We start from the raw sequence: 23,737 nt of genomic DNA on the forward strand, positions 1-23,737 counted from the left end.
TTAATGTTCAGGAAGGGATGTATTTGTAGGCTTGATTCAGACTTTTATTTGACCCACATGTCATAGCTTTGATTGTGTGCATTTTAGCACTTTAAAACTTCCACAAAAATTGTTAATTTAAGAGTTTAACTTGGACCTCAGTACATGTTTTAGTCAAAGATAGGAACATGCAAAGGAACTGGCTTAACAAAAATCAAAAGGTAAAACATATATTGCTCCTCTATATATTTATATCAGTGAGACCCAAAAAAAGATTTTGTGTTTAGCCATCCATGGAAAAAAAACTGTGTGCTTACAATTGCTCTACACGCCTACATACTAGCTTTTGAGTTGGAGAATTGTCCAGTGGCAAGGCTTAAAAGGGAAAGGACCCTAAGCTCTGTCCAATTTAGTCCAGTTTCCATCACTATTTTGAAATTCCGGGTAAGTGTAACATGAAAATACCAAATCTTACAGAGTAAATACCTAATAGCTGTTTTTTATGTGAGATTTGTCTTGATATTAGTGTTCCTATAGACAAAAAAAAATGCTGTATAAGGGCTAGGTTGGCCTAAGACTAAAGGTATCACGTAGGGCTCTATTTCTAAATCTGGAGCGCTTCAATTTCAGAGTTTCCTATGTCTAAAAATATGTTCAAAAGTTGGGTAATTGAGATCTGAATCTGATGATTTGATAAATGAAGCACAAATAAGCCTTGATAGGTGGTAAGTTAATTTTATATTAAATATTTATGGAGCCAGACTGGCAAGCTAAGAGTAGGAGATTTGACATCTCATAGACTTCTAGAGAATACATCCTGTACTCTGGTTGCTCAGTTTGCCTAGCACAAAATATTTTTTATTCATTTTGTTTTTAATCTAATAAAAATGTTATAATGAGGAAAGCAAAAGTTTATGCTCAGAATACATAGCTATAATTTTTTGGTTGGAACTCTGGGCTCAGAACTTCTAAAAGAATATAGTACATTCAGCCTTGGCCAGTGTGGCTTGGTTGGAGCATCATCTCGTAAACTGAAGGTTGCGGGTTCAGTTCCCTGCCAAGGCACATGCCTAGGTTGTGGGCTCAGTCCCGGGACAGGGTGCGTATCACAGGCAACTGATAGGTGTTTCTCTCTCACATAGATGTTTCTCTCCTTCTCTCTCCCCCTCCCTTCCCCTCTCTCTAAAATCAATTTTTAAAAATTAGAAGAGTAACAAAGAATAGTACATTCATTAAGATGAATGTATGTAACAGAACGTAAGTGTCCGTGCCTACCCCCAGAGTAGCTGTAAGAGTTTTAGGTAGATCACCACAGGAACATGCCCTCTCAGTACAGCAGTAGATTCCAGTGAGTATGTATAATCTACTTGTTGGCCACTTGGGTACCATGTGGGAGTTGAATTATTTAGATTTTTTTTTTTTTCATTTAGTCTTTAGTGCATTTTTTCCCATTACCATTTAATCCCCTTATACCCTCCCAGATGAATTTTATTCTTTAGAATAAACAGATAAATGCAATTTTATAAATGTCATATTGCATATAGTCAGAAATGTATATATGGTAGTTCCCCCTTTCCCGTGGGGAACACATTCCAAGATCCCCACCTAATGCCTGAAACTGTGGATAGTACTGACCCCTGATGTGCCTTGTTAGCTTTGCTAGAAATGTGGCAGCACTTTCTTCACTGGCCAATGCAGGCTGTCCAGTAATTGTCATATTTTTCATCACTTATTTGCTTGCAGTAAATGGCTTAGTGTCACTTGTTTCCAGGAATCCCTTGCTGAAGTCTTCATGTGGGCTCAATGATTTGTGACACAACTCATTGGCATCAATTGGAACACGTTTTTCTGTTCCCGTCTTCCACCCACAAATTTAATACCTTTTCCATCTTAACTAAGCATTGTCATGTAGTGTGCCTATAACTTTTGTCATTTAAGATAGACAGCAAAACTAGCTCGAATTTCTTTTTCCTTTTTAGCAACCTCAGCATATGGGTTTTGTTTTTTTCTTTCCTTAAGTCAAGAACTTTTGCAATTTAACTTACAGGAAGAACTCTACAGCTTCTCTTTGGCATATCCAAATTGCTGGCATCACTACTCTTATACTTTAGGCCATTAAGTAAAATAAGGATTACTTTGAATGTAAGCACTGTGATACTGTGACAATTGATCTGATAACCAAGATGGCTACTGAGTGACTAATGGGTGGGTAGAATACACAGTGTGGGTACACTGGACAAAGGTATGACTCATGTCCGTGGCAGGATGGAGTGGGACAGTGCAAGATTTCATCACACTACTCAGAATGATGCAAATTTTAAAACTTAAAGATTGCTTATTTCTGGAATTTCCTAATGTTTTCAGACCTCAGCTGACCGCAGAAAATGAAACCCCAGATAAGGGGGGAACTACTATATTAGCACAATTAGATAAAAATCTAAGTTGAAAAATCTGACTTCTCACTAGTTAGATAAAATTTGATAAAACAGATGAACTTGATTATGTATTCTCTGAGATCTGGTTTGAGAATTCTGACAACTAGAAAAACACACAGGTATTTTCTGGGAAAGTAAACACATTTAATTCCTTTTCTAGCCTACCAGTCCCAGTGAATATTGTTTTGATGTGGATAGTGATATGGTCAATGAATTCAAGTTGGAATTGGTAGAGAAACTTTTTGCTGAAGACACAGAAGCAAAGAATCCATTTTCCACTCAGGTATATGAATTCATTTATTGTACTTTATATTAAACCTTATTAATTTCTGGTCTGACGTGACTTTGGGTATAAGATGTAGCCATTGTGAAAACTCATTTGTTGTTTTACAGGACACTGACTTAGACTTGGAGATGTTAGCTCCTTATATCCCAATGGATGACGACTTCCAGTTACGATCCTTTGATCAGTTGTCACCATTGGAAAGCAGTTCCACAAGCCCCCAAAGTACAAGCACAATCACAGGATTCCAGGCAACTCAAATGCAAGAACCAACTCTTACCACCACCACTACCGCTGCCACCACTGATGAATTAAAAACACTTACAAAAGATGGTATGGAAGACATTAAAATATTGATCGCATCTCCATCTCCTACCCACATACCTAAAGAAACTACTAGTACCACAACATCACCATATAGTGATACTCGAAGTCGGACAGCCTCACCAAACAGAGCAGGAAAAGGAGTTATAGAACAGACAGAAAAATCTCATCCAAGAAGCCCTAATGTGTTATCTGTCACTTTGAGTCAAAGGTATTTATTTATATGTAACATTAAAGTTACACTTCTTTTATTTATTTTTTAGAAAATGTGTGTGATGATAAATTATTTCCAAATGTAGCCAACTTTCTGATGTGTATGCTTTAAGGAGCATAAAATTGATATACAAATTCTGAACTTAAAACAGTAACTCCAAAAACTGCTTCTAAATTAGCTTGTCTATTTATTTTCTCTAACATAATCTTACCAACTATCTGAATGTAGGCTGGTCTTCTAATACCTCTAAAAATAAAATCTAGCCAGTAAGTTCTAGAAGTATACAAAAACTGGCCCAGCTTCTTATGGTTATTTAAATCAGGCTAGTTAACATATCCTCACTGCTTCCTTTCATGAAGCTGTTTTTAAGCTTACCTGAAAAAAAGCCCTTCTGACTTAAGGGTATTTGTGATTCTCCATTCCACATTGAGTCTGATGGTCTTTGGTCCTCAGTATAGGTATTTACAAGACTTCTTTTTAAGGTTTATGTATAATTATATTACAGTAGCTTTTACTTTTCATTGCATGTTTATAGAACATTATTTATTATAGGTTAAATACATTTTTAAGAGCTACAACAGGAATCTAAACTTGATATTGTAACATTGCTTCTATGGAATAATTTGAGCAAATATCTGGACATCAACCAAATTTTAAATTGTAATTTCTGTATATAATTTATAATGAGATTTAACATATTTTAAACTTGTGGCTATAATCAGAGGAAATAATTTTAGCTAGTCATTGGGTCAGTGTGTTGAAGAGAGAAATGATTCCTATTCTATTCTGCCTAGACTGGTTCCAGATATCAATAACAGTAGGAAAAAGCACTGCCATAGCCAGAGCTTATGGCTTGTTTCTCCTGGCTTGCATTACTGCTTTGGCCTAGAGTGCTGGGAGAGGCCTTTTCCTAGAGCTGAGAAATGATCTTAGAGTTTTAGATTAACAAAGAAGAAGCATTTTGCATTACTTTATAAATTACTGTGTTATCAGCTGACTTTAGACTTCGAGTTCATGTAGGGCAATGACAGTGTCTTGGACATTTTAGTGATATTAATACTTAACTCAGTACCTAACATGTAGTAGTTGCTCAATAGGTGGTTATTGGGTGGACAAGTGAATGAAAATAGCAATATAAATAATGGTGATGGTGATGACCCATAATTTACAGTTTACTCTTCACTATAAGAGACTATGGAATATTCAGTTTTCAATATTCTAGTCAGGTTAGCAATTTTTTATATCAGTTCCTCTATTGTATGCACTAAATATTTTAAGAGAGGAATCTTATGAATTATATGCAAGCTTTTTTATTCCTGTTTGTCTAGGTAATTATTTGCAAAATCAAAGTGCTATATTAAACCAGACAACGTACAGCTTTGTAACAAAAATTAAAGATAACCATTAAAAGTACTACTTTGTAAAGATAATATAGTTACATAAGGGTTTAAAAACCTGCCGTCTATATACTGGAGGCAAAACTGCATGTAGGAAGGCAGAATAATAGGTCACCTACCCATATGCATTCTCAACTATATGGAACAGCAAGGAGCCATTAATGATTATGTATGGACAGGCGAGCTCTTGGGGGGGGGGGGGACAAAATAGCTATGACAAAATTGACATATTTGAGCTACAAAACAGTTCTTCACTATTTAATATTAATTTTAGATAGATGCAGGCTTGATAACAAGATTGATACTGGAAGGAAAATGGCTTAGTAGGAAGATCACTGGGAGGGCCATGGGTACAAAGAGATCCAAATTTACTTCCATGTCTCCAGTTAATTAGCAATAGGACTTGGACATAGTCAACTCACAGGCCTCAGGTTTCTCATTTGTACAATGGGTTCTAAATACCTGTCTTTGGGATTAGAGTGAGACTAAAATGAGCTAATAAACATGAAATGTTTTATGAACTGAAAATGCTATACAAATGTGAAATTAATTTTGTATTACAGAATTCCCAAGAATATCTGTATTAGGCAGAATGAAAGGTCAATATTTAAGTTACAAAAATATCAGTTTAGTTCTGTTCACTTTTATTTTATTAATAGGAAAATGCAAATTTTAGGATATTTTATTTTAAAAATTGAGCTTTGGATTTTAAAGTGATAAACTTTAGTAATCAGGAAAACTTCTCATATATAACATTATATTCCTTAATTGGAAAACAAGCATTATATATTTTCTGGGTAAAAGCTATTTGGGTTTTTTAATAAAAGATTATTTTTATTTAAATTTTAAAAATAAGACAATATTTTTATTTAAATTTTATTTAAATTTTTTTCAGAACTACTGTTCCTGAGGAAGAACTAAATCCAAAGATACTAGCTTTGCAGAATGCTCAAAGAAAACGAAAAATAGAACATGATGGTTCACTTTTTCAAGCAGTAGGAATTGTAAGTGTGAGAGTATGTGTTTGCTTTTCTAGCTAATGTGTTATTTATAAGTTATACATATAGGTAATTCTTGTTTCTTCTAAATACTAGTTGTATTTCTTAGAATTTATACATGGTTTTCCACTGTGTATACACTGTCTTTAAAACACTTAATGGATATATTCTCAGTATAAAACTCTCAGATAACACAGATATATTTTTAGTAAAAACTGATGTTCTCCCTCTACTCCACCCAATATCAGCACCAGTCTTGTTCTTTTCCCTTAAAGTTACTTTCTCCTTCTTACCCCCAAAACACAGTAGGTATGTTGTCAGTCTTCATGTAATCCAGTGATATTTTCAGTTTAACCAGGTTAACTGGAAAGAATTTACAGACAGCTGTGATGTGTAGCAAATAAATGTCTTTATCATAGTAGTGGTAAGAGAAAGAATTAAAACAATCTGGGGCAGTATTTGATTTAAGAAGCCTGCCTACTCTGTGTTATTCAACTTACAGTGATATCAAAGTTTTCTATTTTTAAAAAAAGACATAGTAAAATTAAAATAACTTTACTGTTTTTAGGGAACATTATTACAGCAGCCAGATGATCGTGCAACCACTACATCACTTTCTTGGAAACGCGTAAAAGGATGCAGATCTAGCGAACAGAATGGAATGGAGCAAAAGACTATTATTTTAATACCCTCTGGTTAGTTTATTCTTTTTGCCCTGAATATCACAAAGAGAATTATATGACTTTTTATTTAGGAGCTTTGCTCCAAGTGAGAGTGATTTTCATTCCTTAGCAAGATTAAAAAGGAAGGCAGCATTTTCTCTAATGGCTATAATATAGAAATAGCTATTTAAAGATGGAGCTTGAATTTTTTTAGAATTGTCTTTGATATCTCTGTGTACCATTAATATTGAATAGAAGCTAAATCTTGTGAGTTTTTATGCCTTTCTCTAAATTCACTTATCACTCCTTTGTGTCTTCATTGTATCCTGTAAAACCAGGGGTGCCAAACTCATTTTCACCAGGGGCTACATCAGCCTCATGGTTGCCTTCAAAGGTCCGAAACAATTTTAGGACTGTATAAATGTAACTGTCCCTTAACTGTTGGGGAGTTGAAATTACATTCAGCCCTTTGAAGGCAACTGCGAGGCTGATGTGACCCCCAGTGAAAATTAGTCTGACACCCCTACTGTAAACATTTCTGACACAGCACTTGATTGCATTTATTTCTGTAGCTATGGTTTTGCACCATAAACTGGAAAACCCAGAAAGAGCTTATTTGCCTTATTTTCCCAGTACCTGACACATAGTGGGTGTTTAATGATAATCATTGACTAGACGAATGAATACTTAGGTATCTCCTTGTTTTTCAGATTTAGCGTGTAGACTGCTGGGGCAATCAATGGATGAGAAGGGATTACCACAGCTGACCAGTTACGATTGTGAAGTTAACGCTCCTATACAAGGCAGCAGAAACCTACTGCAGGGCGAAGAATTACTCAGAGCGTTGGATCAAGTTAACTGAGCTTTTTCATAATTTCATTCCTTTTTTTGGACACTGGTGGCTCATTACCTAAAGCAGTCTATTTATATTTTCTATATCTAATTTTAGAAGCCTGGCTACAATACTGCACAAACTCTGTTAGCTCAATTTTGATCCCCTTTTACTTAATTTACGTTAATGCCAGATCACAGGTAGCACATTCTCACAGTTCTTTGGTATTTAAACCATTGCATTGTAGTAGCATCATTTTTAAAATGCACCTTTTTATTTATTTATTTTGGGCTAGGGAGTTTGTCTCCTATCGAATTATTTTTAATAAGATGCCAATATAATCTTTTTAAGAAGGCAGTAACCTTTCATCATGATGAGTTTGAAAATTTTTTTACTCAGTTTTTTCACATTTTATGTAAACAATAATGATTTGCCGGCAGTACATGGTAGCCACAATTGCACAATATATTTTCTTAAAAAAATACCAGCAGTTACTCATGCAATATATTCTGCATTTATAAAAATAGTTTTTAAGAAGAATTTTTTTTGGCCTATGAAATTGTTAACCCTGGAACATGACATTGTTAATCATATAATGATTCTTAAATGCTTGTGTGGTTTATTAAATGGGTAAAGCCATTTACATGATATAGAAAGATATGCATATATCTGGAAGGTATGTGGCATTTATTTCGATAAAATTCTCAATTCAGAGAAATGAACTTGATGTTCTATAGTCACTTTGCCAGCTCAAAAGAAAACAATACCTTACATGTAGTTGTGGAAGTTTATGCTAATAATGTGTAATTGATATTAAACCTAAATGTTCTGCCCACCCTGTTGGTATAAAGATGTTTTGAGCAGATAGTGAACAAAAATCATGCTTTGTTAGCAGAATTGCCTAGTATGTTAATTTGCTCAAAATTTGATGTTTGGTTTTATGCACTTTGTCGCCATTAACATCCTTTTGTTTTCATATAGATTTCAATAATTGAGTGATTTTAGAAGTATTATTTTAGAAATATATAGTTGTCACAGTAACCATCTTGTTTTTTCTATGTGCATTGTACAAATTTTTCATTCCTTTTGCTCTTCGTGGTTGGATCTAACACTAACTGTATTGTTTTGTTACTTCAAATAAACATCTTCTGTGGACCAGGCCCCCCTTTGATCCGCTTTTATGTTGATGTTTATTTCAGTACCTCCAACTCCTAAAATTGTTTGCCAACAGTCTAAGAATTTTATGAAAGTTACATTGGCACAGCATTGATTATTCCTCCATTTATCTTTTGCTATCACCTTAATGTACATTGTGTCTCTAAATGTCATGTTAAATAACAAACCATAATGTCCCACTGTAAAGAGGATGCTTTTAGAAAAGAAATCTGTTTGTAAGTTTATGATCCTATTAAAACAACTTTAATGTTTTAATATGAATGGGATGAGTGAAACATCATGAACATTACAGTCACACAATGTTGTAAGGGCTAGAACGTCCTCCAAAGATTTCTACCCATTGTCAGTTGGCTAGATAGAGCGCTGTCCCAATAAGCTAGGGTTGTGGGTTCAATGCATAAATAAGTGGGACAACAAATCAATGTCTTTCTCTCAAACCAAAACAAAATTTTTAGGAGATTTCTAATCTATTCCTATTCAGAGATGAAAAATTTAGACCTCAGATGCTACAAGATTACACAATTTGTCTAAGTCCTAAAGTAATGCCAGACCAGAGACTTCATTAAACTTAGGTTTTCTGACTCTAACACAAAATAGAACCTTGTTTTGTTTTAATGACACTGCATATTTAAATTTTTAAAAATAGACGTGTTTTATCTCAGATTTCTATGAAATTGCTGTATTTCTTTTCTAATGATAAAAGCAATACACTCTCCTTTTTTTAAAAAAAAAAGCACAAAACAATATAAAATGAAATAGAAAAGTCACTGTGAATCCCCACATCTAGAGGTAACTGCAGATTATTTTTATGGACAAATTACATAGATAGTGCCAGAGTCGTAGGTACTATAGCCTGACATTTGAGGAACAAAAGATCCTGAACAAAATAAGCCCTGGATCTTGAGGATCTTGAGCTGTTTTTACCGTAGAGTAAATAAAATGTGACTACAGTTGCATAAATTTGGGAACAAAGTTTACAATACTAAAACTCGATGCAAGATTTTGGAGTACATGTATACTTCAATATAAATACTATGGTCCAAACTGCTTGTGTATTTCACTAATTACAAATAGTACTAGAGGTGGTATTTTAGAATAAAGTAGTTCTTTAATATTCTCAGGTCAAAATATCCAAAATCTTGCTTATTCTGATAGCAAATTACCTTGAGTTGAAAACTAGATCTTTACAGTCTTCAAATATTAGTAAATGGTCAGATTGTGTAATGTCTAGGAAAATTACTTGTTAGAGCAGAGATTTAGAGGAGAAGGCCACTTTAAAGAACAGTAAAGCTGGAAGAAAACAAGTACCCACCTCTGGATCACTAAAAAACAAGCCCCCTGGAGTGCTTGAAATTGAAATAGCAGAACCAGCCTTTCATTCCCAGCATTATGCTCTCACACCATTGCAAACTTTTTCAATATTTTTATCCAGGAAGTATAATCTTACCCTAACAATTACAATTCTATAACAGCCCTTCTCCCTTAATATTCCTGCCCCTCCCTTCTCTGGTGCTGCTATGAATAAATGATCATTTTATTATTTTCACACTTGAAGCAAGTATGGTAAAGGAACTTAGGGTATCTTGTTCTTTTGTTCTAAGCCTCACTATTAACCTTGGAACTGGAAGTAGTTTCTCAAGCAGTCTCCCAGTGCTGGGTAAAATGACAAAGATCAGGAGTTAAAATGAATCTAAGATCTCTTACTATATGGTAGCTTTGTGCTAAGCGTTTTGCATATTATCAGACAATCTTTAAAAAAAACTTATGAATTAGTACTTGTATCTCCTGTGGATGAGAAAATAGCTTGGAGAGGCCACCTAAGGTTCAGAGTATTCGAGCAGGTCATCAGTAACTCCATAAGCTAGTGGTGCTAACCACTTTGCAGTCCTAGGCAGTCCAGTAGAACATTTTCTCCTATTAACTATTTAAATAGCAAGCGGGGAAGCAGTGGATGTGGAGGGAATTGAGAGTGGGTGTCGCTTAATGAAATCATACAGGACATGAAAGAGATGCCCTAAGAGGAATGGCAAGACATAACTAGAAATTAATGAAAGTGGTTTTTTAAGTCATTTTTTTTTCAAAATTCCTATTACAGCAATATGAAAAACAAACTGCAAAGAACATGGAATTTTTTTTAAACAATTGGGTTTGGTTACTGGCCTTTGCAAACATATTGATAGCTGGAACCAACAAAAATGTAAAGAAAATTGTTTTACTCGGTTGTTTTGTTTCTAAGTCTGCCACTTAGTCATTTGCTTGTATTTCAGCCCTTTAAATAGCGTTGAACCTGTCCCCCCAGATCATTTTACGGAGAATTAGTTTAATCTGTACAATTGATACGAACTAGTCTACCTATAAGATAAAAGCTACACCTTACCACAAATCTGAATGCCTTCTGGAGCTTTGTTGTGTTCACACCTTTCAGAGGTTTGGACATAACTTTTATTCTTACCTGTAGTGGACGGTTTTACCCAAGACGCTGCTCAGACACCCGATCTCCTCGCATTATTTTATGTCCTTTATACTCTCCTTGTCTTGGCTCCGTTCCGGGAAGGAGAGGAAAGGCAGGTGCCTGAGAGCGGCAGCGATCAGACCCTCATCAGAGAAAGTACCAAGGATGCGGAAGGGACCTGACGCCGCTTTAGTCCCCGGTGCCGCCGGTACTGCTTAAGGATGCGAAATTTAAGCTGCCAGGAGAAACCTGAGTCCCGCCCACCGCTCTGCAGGTCACGCCCCCATACGTGCTCCGCCGCTGCACCGCATCCCCAGCCCGCCCTCTGCCCTGTGGTGCGGGCGCGAGACTGCCGCTTCTGCTCCGGGCTCCCGCGTACTCCCGCGTACGTGTGAGATCGCACGTTGTGAGGCCGGGCCCTCCCGGCTGGCCCCTCCCAGCCTTTGGACGGGCGGGCCGTGCGAGAGGATCACCACTGCCCTTTGCCCTTGGTGACTTATCCAATTCTGGTGTCCAGCCCTTCCCCAAACTTCTTTGGATAGGGGTGGGGGTGGGGGAGGAGGTGGTGCAGAATGATACTACGTGTTGCTGTAGGACTGTCTCCTTAATTCCCAATCTAATGCTCTGGGGTGTGAAGATGTGCTTTGTAGAGTAGAGAAAATATTTGAGGTCTCCTAACAGCCTAGACCTTGGTTACCTACATAGTTTAAAAAAAAATAGTTATCTACTAATCTGATCTGTGTAAATATATTCTCCACAAGGCACTCAAAGATTAGGTTTATTTTAAATAAAACACTTTGAGGTGTCTCGGATTAAGTAAATGGAAACGTGAGCTGCCCCAGGTGTTTCTGTTTTGTTTTTTGAATTTGTTGAGTGCACCTTATTAAGGCCAGCTATTGAGAGTCCTTTGGGAGAAGGTAATCTTGATGGGCAGAAGGGCGGTGAGTTTATGGAATACAGAAAAGTTTGGGGCTCTAAATTTAATCTGCTGTAATTAGTATGTTAGGATTGCGCAGTTTGTTGTAAAGGTCAAAGGCAGGTATTGTTTTAGAATAAATAACCTCTGCATATCCATAGCTGACTACAGTTGACATTTTATTGTAAATTATATTCCTCAGGAAAATTCATTGTTGATAATTTTTCAAATACAATTTCCTAGAAAATAATGGTCTATTTTCTTAAGTGGTCAAGATATTTTAATTTTTTTTTATATACTAATAAAACTGTTCAGTAGCCTCAGTTGTGGTGTGTTTATTTTTAATTAGAAAGATGCCATGTAAGGAGAGTGTTACATCTTTTGGTCTTATGGATGCTTAATAAATCAATATAAACTGGTGATTCTCCGTAGAGAACAGGCTGGGGGAGGAGGTGGGGTGCAACGTTTATCACAAAGGGGGATAAATGCATTTTAAAACATTGAGAAAATATCATGTATAGCCTGGCAAGTAAACTAGACTCTGTTAAGTCAGATCTATTTTTAGAGATTTTTGAAATATTAAAACATTAAGCGATACTATTTTATGCAAAGATCCTTTCCAGATATTTCTGGATGATATTAATTTGGTCTTTGAAACAGATTTTAATGTTTCTCCACACAGCTGCAATGACAAACTAATGGGAGCACTGAACAAGCAGTGGGCGAGCCACTCTAAAGTGTTGCCTCATTCCCTAGTCTGCTGGTAGAATATTTAAAGCAACAGCCCAACCAGAGTGAACTACTAACACTGCAAATCAGAGAGGAGCCAGCATACTGAATTTGCCTTTTTTTCTTGCCAAATTCAACTGCAAGTACTTGCCACCCCTAAGTACTTACATGTCAGGTCACCTTTAGCTTTCTTCTCATTTTTTTTTTTTACCTTCTATGATCATTTATGTATGTCTTATTTCCCCTACTAAACTCATAGTTCCTTCAGAGCATGATTCCCATCTGATTCATCCTTGACTGTTTTTAAAGCCTCCGCCTCTCTTTGCACAAGGCCAACTCACACATGATGGAGGTGGGAGAGGAAATCATGTGACATGGGGACCAGAAAAGAATTACGATCCGAGTTGCAGAATGGGGAAAACAGGACCGCATTAAACAAAAACCTTCACAGCCCAGAACTTGTGAAAGTAAGTTTATTGAGCCATTTGCCTTCCAGAAAAAGGACCAGGTCTTGGGATACTGTCTAAACCACCTGCAGCCGCAGGACTCCTGTATGCAATGTTTGGGGAAAGAAAATGGAAGTTTTTCTGAAAGAATTTGCATTGACCGCAGAGAAGGCGGTGGGAAAAGATGAGGAAGGGGCAGTTCTAGGATAATTGCCTAGCTCATAAGGAAGAGATATTTACTACTTCTTGTTTAGCTGTGGGCGAGAGTCTGAAAGTTCATGTATAAAGCAGGATGCTCAAAGTTTCAATAAGCATCCAAGAATGTGAATAGTTTTACGACTTTTTATTGTTACTCTGTTACAGTTGTCCCAGTTTTCCCACCTTTGCCTTCCTCTGCCCATCCCACTCCCCACTCCCACAGTCAATTCCCACACTGTTGTTCATGTCCGTGAATCATTCATACATGTTCTTGAACTAGTCCCTTCCCCTTCTTTCTACCATAATCCCCCTCCTTCCTGAATAGTTTTTTGTTAGTTTTGGCCCACAGATGTTAACTGAGTGCTTTAGTTGTCTCTCTCCCCCACTCTTCAGCCCACTGTAATTTAATTTAGGACATTGAAGAATTTATCTCTTGCCAACCATTTTCAGGCTCTCCCAATGAAGCCCATTATTCAATGAATAATTACTGAGTGTTGGATGAGTTCAAGATGTTTGACTTGTTCTTTCTGAATGTCTGTGTCCTCTGAAATTCATATGTTGAAATCTAATGCCCAAGGTGATTAGTATTAGAAGGTAGGGACCTTTGGGAGGTGGTTAGATCATGTGGATGGAGCCCTGCTGACTGGGACTCATACCCTTATAAAAGAGACTCCAGAAAGCTCCATTGCCCCTTTGGCCATGTGAGGATACAATCAAAAGTCAGCAATCTGCAATCTGGAGCAGGGGTCTCCCTAGAACTTGGCCCTGCTAACACTCCGAGCTTGGACTGCCAGCCTCCAGAACTGTAATAAACTTGTTGTTTATTAGCTACGAAGTCTGGTATTTTGCAGCAGCAGCTTGACCAGACTAAAACAGTGTCATTCAAAGATGTAATATTGTGATATAAATATTCTAAAATATGGCACCTGCCACTGAGAGCATGGTTAATTCCCACTCTGTGCAGTAGACACACATTCATTGGGCAAACAACTGAAGTCTAAAAAGAACTTTTATTGGTCATTTAAGTTGTGCTAAACCACCATTGCCCCCTCCTTTTTATGATGGTCTCTACTTTGATAATCTATATCCAGGCCAGATGGCTCCCCACAGGCACCTCAGATTTGGCGCCTCAACAACTGTCTCCAAACTGTCCTCCTCCTGCATCATGAGTGGCACCACCCAGTCTCCAAAATCAGCTCTAGAGATCACTCGTCATGCCCTTATTCACCACATCCAGTCTGACTCAGCTCTTTTCTTTCTTTAAAGGTTCATTATGGATGAGGAACATTATACTAAGTAAAATAAGCCAGTCAGAGAAAGTCAAGTACCATATGATTTCACTCATGTGGAATCTAATGAACAAACTGAACTAATAAGCAAAATAGAGACAGACTCATAGACAGCAGGCTGACAGCTCTGGGAGGGAGGCCTGCGGGTAGAGGTGGAGAGAGAGAGAGAACTCACCAACCAGACAACAGTGTGGTGATTGCAGGAGGGGAAAGGGTTGCGTGGAGGTGGGAGAGGGTATAGGCGAGATAAGTAGTGGTGCAAAATCTCAACCAATGGAGAAAATGCTCCAGAGAATGGCAGGTTTGCAGTTTATTTTATAGATTAGAATCAAAGGAGGAGATGTAAGGAGGGTTAACTCTGTTAGTGACAGATTAAGGGAACAGGAGAAAGCAAAGTGGGGAAGTGTCTGGGATTTGGGATAAAAAGTAAAACAGAGATATACTTTTGTTTACACTGGTGGGCACAGGGGTAATTAACATTTGCAGCACAAGGAACAAGATAACAATGACCGTTTCTGTCATCTGGTGTTCAGGTGAGAGATTGTGCCCTCAGGGGTCTGGAAAAGGGATTACTCTGATATTTCAAAAAGTATGTACTCTTAGATGCAAAAAGACAGTAGACAGGCCCACCGAAGGTAAAGATTGACCTTTGTCAAGGAATCTTCAGGCCCAGGAGGTGACTACGCTGCCATGACCGCTTGTAGTTAGGGACTTTTACATAGTCCATCCCAGGTGGTTGCTTTCAGTCCCTGAGCCCGTAAGACCCGTCATGCCGGCCTCCTCCGAGCTTGTCTGGTTTAGGATGTGGTTTCTCTTTCAACCATGGCTCTTTCGTTTTTGTCGCTAGATTTTCTTTAATCACCCCCTTCTCGACATGTCCACTAAATACTGCCTTGTCAGTTCTTGCCTGAGTTTCCTCTACCTCCCCTATCGCCTGCCCCATCCCTACCACACTGCCCTGTTGCCAAACTGGACTTTGCAAAACAAAACTGTGATGATGTTATTTCCATACTTAGCATTCCCTTAATGGGGATCGTGTAATAGATATTCTTAAAAAACAAAATTCAATCAAGTAAAGTTAGAGATCTAATTGGCTTTATTAAGTGATTCATGAATGGGGCAACACCCTATCTAGCAGCTAGAGGGGTTCTCTGAGAGGCTGCACAGAACACAAGGGTTTTAGAGGCACCGAGAAAGGGGGACTAAGCAGTTGAGTGGATTGTTTCAGACAAGGAGAAGGCAGGGGCTCTCACCAGGCAGATGACCTCACTAGCTCGGATTAGGAATTTCCGGACTGATTGGTTTAAAATTCCACTCCTCAGAGAGGCTGAATGTGTAATTAGGTGAGATATTAAGGGTGGGTTTGGCCCTGGCTGGTGTGGCTCAGTGGATTGAGTACCAGCCTGTGAACTGAAATGTCACCAGTTCAATTTCCAGTCTGGGCACATGCCTGGGTTGTGGGCCCGGTCCCCTCTCTTTCTTTCTCCCTCCCTTCCTCCCTCTCTAAACATAAAAATAAATAAACAAATAAAATCTTTAGGTTTGGAATCATGGGCTTTTTAGCACAAGTGATGCACTTTGGGATTTTTCTTTTTAACAATGTCAAAGAGTAATTGTCCTTGGGAGGTGGAATGCCAAAGGACTTTTACTTCCGACATAAAATGTTTCTGTATCTTTATAATACCTTATAGGCAGTGTGATTGCTTTTGTTAATAGCATTTTTTTAAATTAGCTATTGAGTGTCCTCAGATGAAAATTCAAATGCCTTTATATTTGGCGTGAAGTCCAAAACTGTGAAGGGTCTGCAATTTTTGTATGTATACACACTGACAGAAACACCAGACCTCTGGAACAGAACATTCATTACCCACAGAGCATATTAATGCTGGCTCCCCATGCCTCTGCTCCCCAGAGGTTACACAGCGAGGGCCAGATATTCACCTGTAAGTGCAGCGGGGTTTGTACCACCGGAGAGGAACCCCCACATTATGAGACTTGGAGCTCAGAGACAGCAGCTGGCCCATCTGCCCATCCTCCCTCACAGAACGCTGCTATGGAATGTAAACAACTCTGCTCTGGGGAGGTGGGGAAAGGAAAGTCTTTATCTTATCTTCATCACCCCAGAATGGCTGCAGGGAAGAGAAGCCTCTAAATCCCTTCAGAGTGTTCTATCTTTAGGTCTTATGTTCTGGCATCTTTTGCTCAGAAGATTCAGAATATGCAGGAACACTGAGAAATCCAGGGAGAAAGCTCCCAGCACAGAGCATGCCAGGCAGGAATCTCCTGCCTGTTTCTTCCCCTTGCGCCTCCTGCTCAGTGATATATATAACCAACCACCTAACTTTCACTCTTACCCCTTTGTGCCTTTGTACTTCGCTTTTTCCTGTGCCTGTAGCACTTTCCAACCGCATCTCCACCTCTTTAATTCTTTCCTTAACATTCACAACTCAGTTGTACTTTAGAAAGCTTTTCCTTTCAGGGATGGGTTAGGAGTTCCTCCTAGGTGTCCCTGTGTGGCAGTGTGCTCCCCTTTCTCACAGTGTTAATCACAGTACAGTTGTGACTATCCCCTGGAGGTGGGTTCTATTAGATGGCGAGCAACCTGAGGGCAGCAGTTTGCCTTAAAGTGAATCCCCAGGAAAAGGACAGTGTCGGGAGCTCCACGGATTTACTCTTTCCCAATGAAACAACTGTTACTGGTAAAAATAATAATAATAATAAATAAATAAATGAAAACAATCATTTAAAGTGTCTCGAGATTTTCTAAAGGGAATGCAGCACATGAAGAAACATTTATTTGAGAAAATCTATGTGCTGTGGGAACAGCAAGAATCAGTGGCACTTGAGCCAGGACCTGCTGCCTCTCCTACCTACCCTGCTCAGGGCATGAAAGTTCTGTCCTGGGTGAATGTGGTCAAGATGATGGGGCTCCCTGTTCCCCCAGATCTTAGTAAATGGCTGGGATATCTCCCTGGGAAGGCCAGGATGCCGGCTCTTTTCATTCTCTTTAGTTTCGTGTTGCAAAGTCCAAACTCCAGGTGAGTATAGCCTGAAGATTGCAGAGCCTGGGAACTCCTTTCTACCTTTCAGGCACTATTCCAGGATGGAGGCACTATTCCAGGTGCAGCAGGCCAAGGGTGCTGGCCCCAGGTGCCCTCACCCCAGCTCACATGTGTAAGATGGAAGCTCAAAGCCAGCAGAAGTAGCCTGAGAACAGAATGTCCTGCACCCTCCTGGAGCGCTGCCCTCTGAGAGAAGTGGACCACTCTCCCCCATCCCCAGCTCTAGAGCAGTGGCTCAGAGGTTTTCCCCAGAGGGAAACAAAGTCCATTAGCACAGAGAGCTCTGAAGCTTTCCCCAGAGGAACTGACTTTATTGGGAAGAGTGTGAAAAAATCCAAACTTAAAGGTCCTCTTGAAAGCAATGAATATTCTGATAGTAAGTAATTAAAGGGAGGCTAGTAGGTAGGTCCATGACAGCAACAAGCTAAACTTCAGGCCAGCTAGTTTACCAGAGAGAGAGCCAGAGAGTGGCAACTAAGAGAGCCCTCTTGGAAGGAGAACAAATGTCAAGCTTAGACTCGAAGACGACTCCTTAAAGGATGCAGTTACCAGGACCCAAATGTATTTTTCTTGAATCCATTTGCCTGTGTATAGTGGTCCAAAGATGCACAAGTGGGAGTTTGCAGCATAGAAAAAATAGTTTAGTAGTGAATTGGCCAATATGAAGGTGGGGTGTGGGGGGCTCTGCCTGCAGCCACCCCCCCCCCCCACCGCCAGCCATCACAGCCACCACAGATGAGAATAAGTCTATCAAGACATGATCTGCTTGGGGAAGAAAGGTAACTGATCTCTCAAAGGAAAAGGGCCAGGAGCCTGTTCCTCAATGGGCTTTTACTGGGCTCAATTTGCACAGGAATACAGGTAAAGCTCATCAGTCATTGTCAGGCAGTAAGGATCATACAATAGATAACATACAAAGAACTATGAGGGCTTATTCTGAGTCAGGGTCAGTTAGCTAAAAGGCTATAAAACTTTGGGGAACAAACTCATTTCCTGCTCAGACCCTTATCAGAAAACTGAGGGCATTCTTAGCAAAGTAGGTTTCACAGGATTTTGTGCATTCTTTCTTTGGCCTGATCGCCCCAGGGAATTCGCCCTTTCCAGAACAGGGCTGTACCCACCCCCAGCATTGTTTCAGGCTTAAAGCATTGTTTCTGGCTTAAATCAGGCAGGGGAAGTAAGGCAGCCAAGAGATTAAGAGACTTCTTGCAGACAGAATGAGGACTCAGGCTATGTCAAATCCAAGGGGCAAGGGTCCATCACCCCCTTTTTCTATAGCCTCCCAAGTCCTTCACTGAGGGGTCCCATCATGACCATGCCTGTCTTAAGTCGTCCCTCCCTTGAGGAATCTTACCTGTCATGGGCTAACCAGTCAGGCTTGGGGCCAAGCGGGATGAAGTAAAGGGGGCAGAGGCAGCACCCCTGCCAGGGAGATAAGCTTTGTCTCCTAGTGCCAATGTTGCTCACTCAGCCTTAGCCATGGGGGATTACAGCTTCTGAAGCCATGCAGGGCGGTTCCCAACAGTGGGGAGTTTATGCCGCAAAGACCTGCTCTCCAATGGTATGTGTGTTACAGAATATATGGGGTGAGAGTACAAGGCACCACGGGTTGGTGGCGGGTGGCGAGGGTGTGGTGGGAGCTGATTGATCATAGGTAAGGGTAATAAATAATTTCTTTAGGTCTCAAGGATGGTTCTGAGGTCTGCTCCTGTGTCCATAGGAAAGTAGCCAGGGAGTTCTTCCATTTTTTTTTGGCTCAGAAACAGAAGTTAGGTCAAGATGTTATCTTCAGCTTGCTAGAGGTTCAGACCTTGTGACCATGAGTCAGGTCTGGGTCACTGTCTTCTTCTGCCTCCCCAGGAAGGCTAGAGCTCTGAGGGGTGTATAGAGAGAGAGATAAGCTTTTGAGAGCTAGGATTAAAAGCAATTTAATCAAAGTCATAAGGACCCTTGAAATGTAATAGAATTAGACTGGAGCAATTCCTGCCCCAGGATATTGTCAAAGCAATAGAGCAGTCACTGAGCAGTTAGTGGGGCCTATAGTAGCTGGCTGTGACACCAGTAGAGGCAGACAGCTGAACAGAGAGATCCGGGAAAGAGCTGAAGAGATCTCTGCCAAAGCCACTGTCATGCCAGGTGACTGTGGATAGCCTGGGCTGTGCTTTCTTTTCTTTTTTTTTTTTTTTTAAGACTTACTTATTTATATAGAGAGGGGAAGGGAAGGAGAGATATGGAAGGAGAATGAAAGGAAAAGAAACATGTGGTTGCTTCTTGTGCACCCCTTGCTGGGGACCTGGCCTGCAACCCAGGCATGTGCCCTGACTGGGAATTGAACTGAGACCCTTATGTTCACAGGCCCGCACTCAGTCCACTGAGCTACATCAACCAGGCCCAGGGTGTGCTTTCTGAGAGCTACTTAACAGGCTCCATGCTCAGTGGGAAATGGGCTTCACTAAAATAGTCCAACCACCTTATTAAACAAATAAACAAGCAAACAACAAAGCAATAAGCCTCATGGGAAAGGGGGAGCAATCAGTATTCAAAATTGAACAATAAATTGTCTAAAATGTTCAGTTTTTAACAAAAATATTAGGAGCCATGAAAGAAACAAGAAAGTTTAGTCCATACATAGTTAAAAAAAAAAAAAAAAGCAGGGAATAGGAATTACATATCAGATGGTCCAGATGGCAGACTTCACAGAAAAAGACTTAAAGCAGCCATTATAAATCTGTTCAAAGAACCAAAGGAAAGCAGGCTTAAAGATGTAAAGGACTGTATACTGACAACAGCTGACCAAATACAGAATATAAACATATAAACTAATACAGAATGAGAGAGGAATTGTAGAATGGAAAAGTAAACTGAAATGAAAAAGTCACTAGACTTTTCACTGAGCATCTGCTGTGTACAACACACTTTTAGGTGCTGGTGGCAGAGTGGTGAACAGACACACGCCCATGCTCCTGTGTTTATGTTGTACATAGTGTAAGAGGTCTTAGCCAGGGAAATGCAGTAACAGGAGAAAAAGAAATAAAGAAATAGGGATTATAAAGGAAAAAGCAAGCTATCATTATTCATAGCTGCTAATATCATTTACACATGAAACCTATAGGAATCTATAGAAAAACTATTACAATTAATAAGAATTTAGGAAGGGCACTGGATATTAGATCAAAATATAAAATTCAATGGCTTTTTAAAAATAAATACTTTATTGATTATGCTATTACAGTTGCTCCATTTGCCCCCTTCTTCCCTCTCCATCCTGCACACTTCTTCCCACCCACCTTCCCCCACTTTAGTTCATGTCCATGTGTCATAAGTTCTTTAGCTTCTACATTTCCCATACTATTCTTGCCCTCCCCCTGTCTATTTTCTACCTACCATCTATGCTACTTATTCTCTGTACCTTTTCCCCCTCTCTCCTCCTCCCACTCCCCTGTTGTTAAGCCTCCATGTGATCTCCATTTCTGTGGTTCTGTTCCTGTTCTAGTTGTTTGCTTAGTTTGTTTTTGTTTTAGTTTTAGGTGTGGTTGTTAATAATTGTGAGTTTGCTGTCATTTTACTGTGCATGTTTTTATCTTCTTTTTCTTAGATAAATCCCTTTAACATTTCATAAAATAAGGGTTTGGTGATGATGAACTCCTTTAACTTGACCTTATCTGAGAAGCACTTCATCTGCCCTTCCATTCTAAATGAAAGCTTTGCTGGATAGAGTATCTTGGATGTAGGTCCTTGCCTTTCATGACTTGGAATACTTCTTTCTAACTCCTTCTTGCCTGTAAGGTCTCTTTTGAGAAATCAGCTGACAGTCTGATGGGAACTCCCTTGTAGGTGACTGTCTCCTTATCTGTTGCTGCTTCTAGAATTCTCTCCTTCATTTTTACCTTGGCTAATGTAATTATGATGTGCCTTGGTGTGCTCCTTCTTGGGTCCAACTTCTATGGGACTTTCTGAGCTTCCTGGACTTCCTGGAAGTCTATTTCCTTTGCCAGATTGGGGAAGTTCTCCTTTATTATTTGTTCAAATAACTTTTCCACTTGTTGCTCTTCCTCTTCCCCTTCTGGTACCCCTATAATTCAGATGTTGGAACATTTAAAGATGTCCTGGAGGTTCCTAAGCGTCTCCTCATTTTTTTGAATTCTTATTTCTCCATCCTTTTCTGTTTGGTTGTTTTTTTCTTCCTTCTGGTCCACTCTATTGTTTTGAGTCCCAGTTTCCTTTCCATCACTATTGGTTCCCTGTGCATTTTCCTTCATTTCTCTTATTGTAGCCTGCATTTGTTCATCTAATTTGTGACCAAAATCAACCAATTCTGTGAGCATCTTGATCACCAGTGTTTTGAACTGTGCATCTGATAGGTTGGCTATCTCTTGGTCACTTAAAAGTACTGACTGTGGGGCTTTCAATTCTGTTTGGGCCATCTTTTTTTTTTCCCTCTTTGGTCTGGTTGTGCCTGTTTTGTATGGGGGGTGGAGCCTTAGGTGTTCACCAGGGCAGGGCACCCCAGTCGCTGGGTTGTGATGCTGTATGTGGGAGTGGGGTCCGAGAGGGAACAATGGCGCTTGCTCTGCTCTCCATCAGACCTCAGTCCCCTCTGCCGCTTCCCCAGAGCAAACTGGGCCTCTCTGGTGCCGATTCCTGTGTGGGTGAGCTTATGCACTCCGTGGGACTTTCCAAGGACATCTCCTCTGAAGCTGGGAGTCTGTCCCTGCGCCTGAACCCCCATGGGTGTTTTCAATGTCCCCAGGCTCTATTTCCCAGGGCTGGGATCCTGGTTTGCATGCAATGTCTTGCTTCACAATTCCTGCCTCGCTGGGTCTGCCAGCTGCTGCTTGCGCGCTCAGTGTCCACCCACTGCAGTCTAGTGCGCCCCGGATGCCTTACACGCCCATTCCCAATGCTCTCCGCTCTCTGTGCTGCGACCGTCGCCGAGGCTGCCGGACTCCGCCCCTTCTACCGGTCTGGATGATCGGGCCCATTTTAACTTCTTGGTTGTCTGACTTCCATACAGTTCAATTTTCTGTCAGTTCTGGTTGTTATTCTGTTTCTATATTGTTGTTGTCCCTATTTTGGTTGTGTGAGGAGGCGCAGTGTGTCTACCTATGCCTCCATCTTGGCCAGAAGTGGCTTTTATATATTGTAATCAAGCAATTAGAAAATGAAAGGAAGTGAAAGATACAAAAGACAATAGCTACAGAGAAACAAGGGATGCGGGGATAAATCTAACAAAATATACATAAAAGTTTATGGAGAGGGGTGTGGGGTGGGTGCAGGTGGAAGGGTGTATAAGGGGGATAAACAGTAATGAAAAAAATAGAATAAAAATTAATTTAAAAAATTTATGGAAAAAATAATAAAACTTTAGGGAAGATGCTGAAATGACAAATGTATGGGTAAGAAGTCTCAATATAGTAAAGATGTTATTCTGCACCAAATTGACTCAAAGCTAATGCAATCAATCAAAATCCAAGTGGCATGATTAAAGATGTTTGAGAACATGATTTAAAAATTTCTGTGATTGAAAGGTGGTGAAGGGATCAGTCAAGAATATGTGAAGGACCCATGGACATGGACAATGGTAAGGGGACTGATTATGGAAGTGGGGGGTGGGCTGGGTGGAGGGGGGCACAGGGGTGGAAGTGGGACAACTGTAATAGCATAAACAATAAAATAAAATAAAAATAAAACAAAAAATTTCTATGAAGAATCAAAAGTTTAAGAATAATCAAGTTACTCCTGAAGAAAAAGAAGATGAGAGAACTTTCTTTTCCAGATATTTTTAAAGTTGTAGTAATCAAAGTATGGTATCAGTGTAGCAAAATCTAAATTAACCTTTGGAAGTAGATAGATGTTTGTGACCCCAGATACAGACTGAAGCTAGAGTGGGTCCTGGGGGCCTCTTCCCATGCCAGGCTTAACCCTTTCATTTTTGGATTGTGGGGAGGTTTGGGGACTTCAGGGGAGGGGCCTGGGTGGGCAAGTAGTGGTGTAGAGGGCAGTAAGGAGGCTCAAGACAGTAACTATTTGCTAACAATAGTGGAGATGTTTCAGTATTTTAACAACAGGTGCAGAGCCATAGAGTTGTGTACTGGCTTCAGTTAGCCCTACACGAATGATACATGACAGGAGTGATCACTGGGGAAAGGATGGACCATGCAACCACAGATGCTGGGAAATTACACATAAACACATGCACATATACATCGTGTATATATGCAAAAATGTGGAATTGGATCCTTGACTCATACCATCCACAGAAATCGTTTTTAGGTGGATACAGAGGTTTAAAATATTGTGGCAGTAATGCTGGCAGTTCAAGAGGGATTGTGCACCTTTTTCACA

At 39.7% G+C, this 23,737-nt stretch overlaps 1 protein-coding gene and 1 long non-coding RNA gene across 2 annotated transcripts in view; one reads left to right on the plus strand and one right to left on the minus strand.

Annotated features, from left to right (window-relative positions):
- HIF1A (hypoxia inducible factor 1 subunit alpha) overlaps positions 1–8,284 on the plus strand; it is a 47,633-nt gene extending 39,349 nt beyond the window's left edge. The window contains exons 11-15 of the mRNA XM_045822599.1: positions 2,575–2,697; positions 2,808–3,232; positions 5,528–5,636; positions 6,199–6,325; positions 7,003–8,284. Of these exons, the coding sequence (XP_045678555.1) occupies positions 2,575–2,697; positions 2,808–3,232; positions 5,528–5,636; positions 6,199–6,325; positions 7,003–7,154 (936 nt within the window). The 3' untranslated portion in view covers positions 7,155–8,284. The remainder of the gene's footprint in view (positions 1–2,574; positions 2,698–2,807; positions 3,233–5,527; positions 5,637–6,198; positions 6,326–7,002) is intronic.
- LOC123808169 overlaps positions 1–11,975 on the minus strand; it is a 30,329-nt gene extending 18,354 nt beyond the window's left edge. The window contains exon 1 of the long non-coding RNA XR_006783769.1: positions 10,753–11,975. This is a non-coding gene — a long non-coding RNA (uncharacterized LOC123808169). The remainder of the gene's footprint in view (positions 1–10,752) is intronic.
- Positions 11,976–23,737: the final 11,762 nt, after the last annotated feature.

The sequence above is a fragment of the Phyllostomus hastatus genome, unplaced genomic scaffold, assembly GCF_019186645.2.
Source record: "Phyllostomus hastatus isolate PE091 unplaced genomic scaffold, TTU_PhHast_1.1 phas_scaffold_501, whole genome shotgun sequence".
Classification (NCBI taxonomy): domain Eukaryota; kingdom Metazoa; phylum Chordata; class Mammalia; order Chiroptera; family Phyllostomidae; genus Phyllostomus; species Phyllostomus hastatus.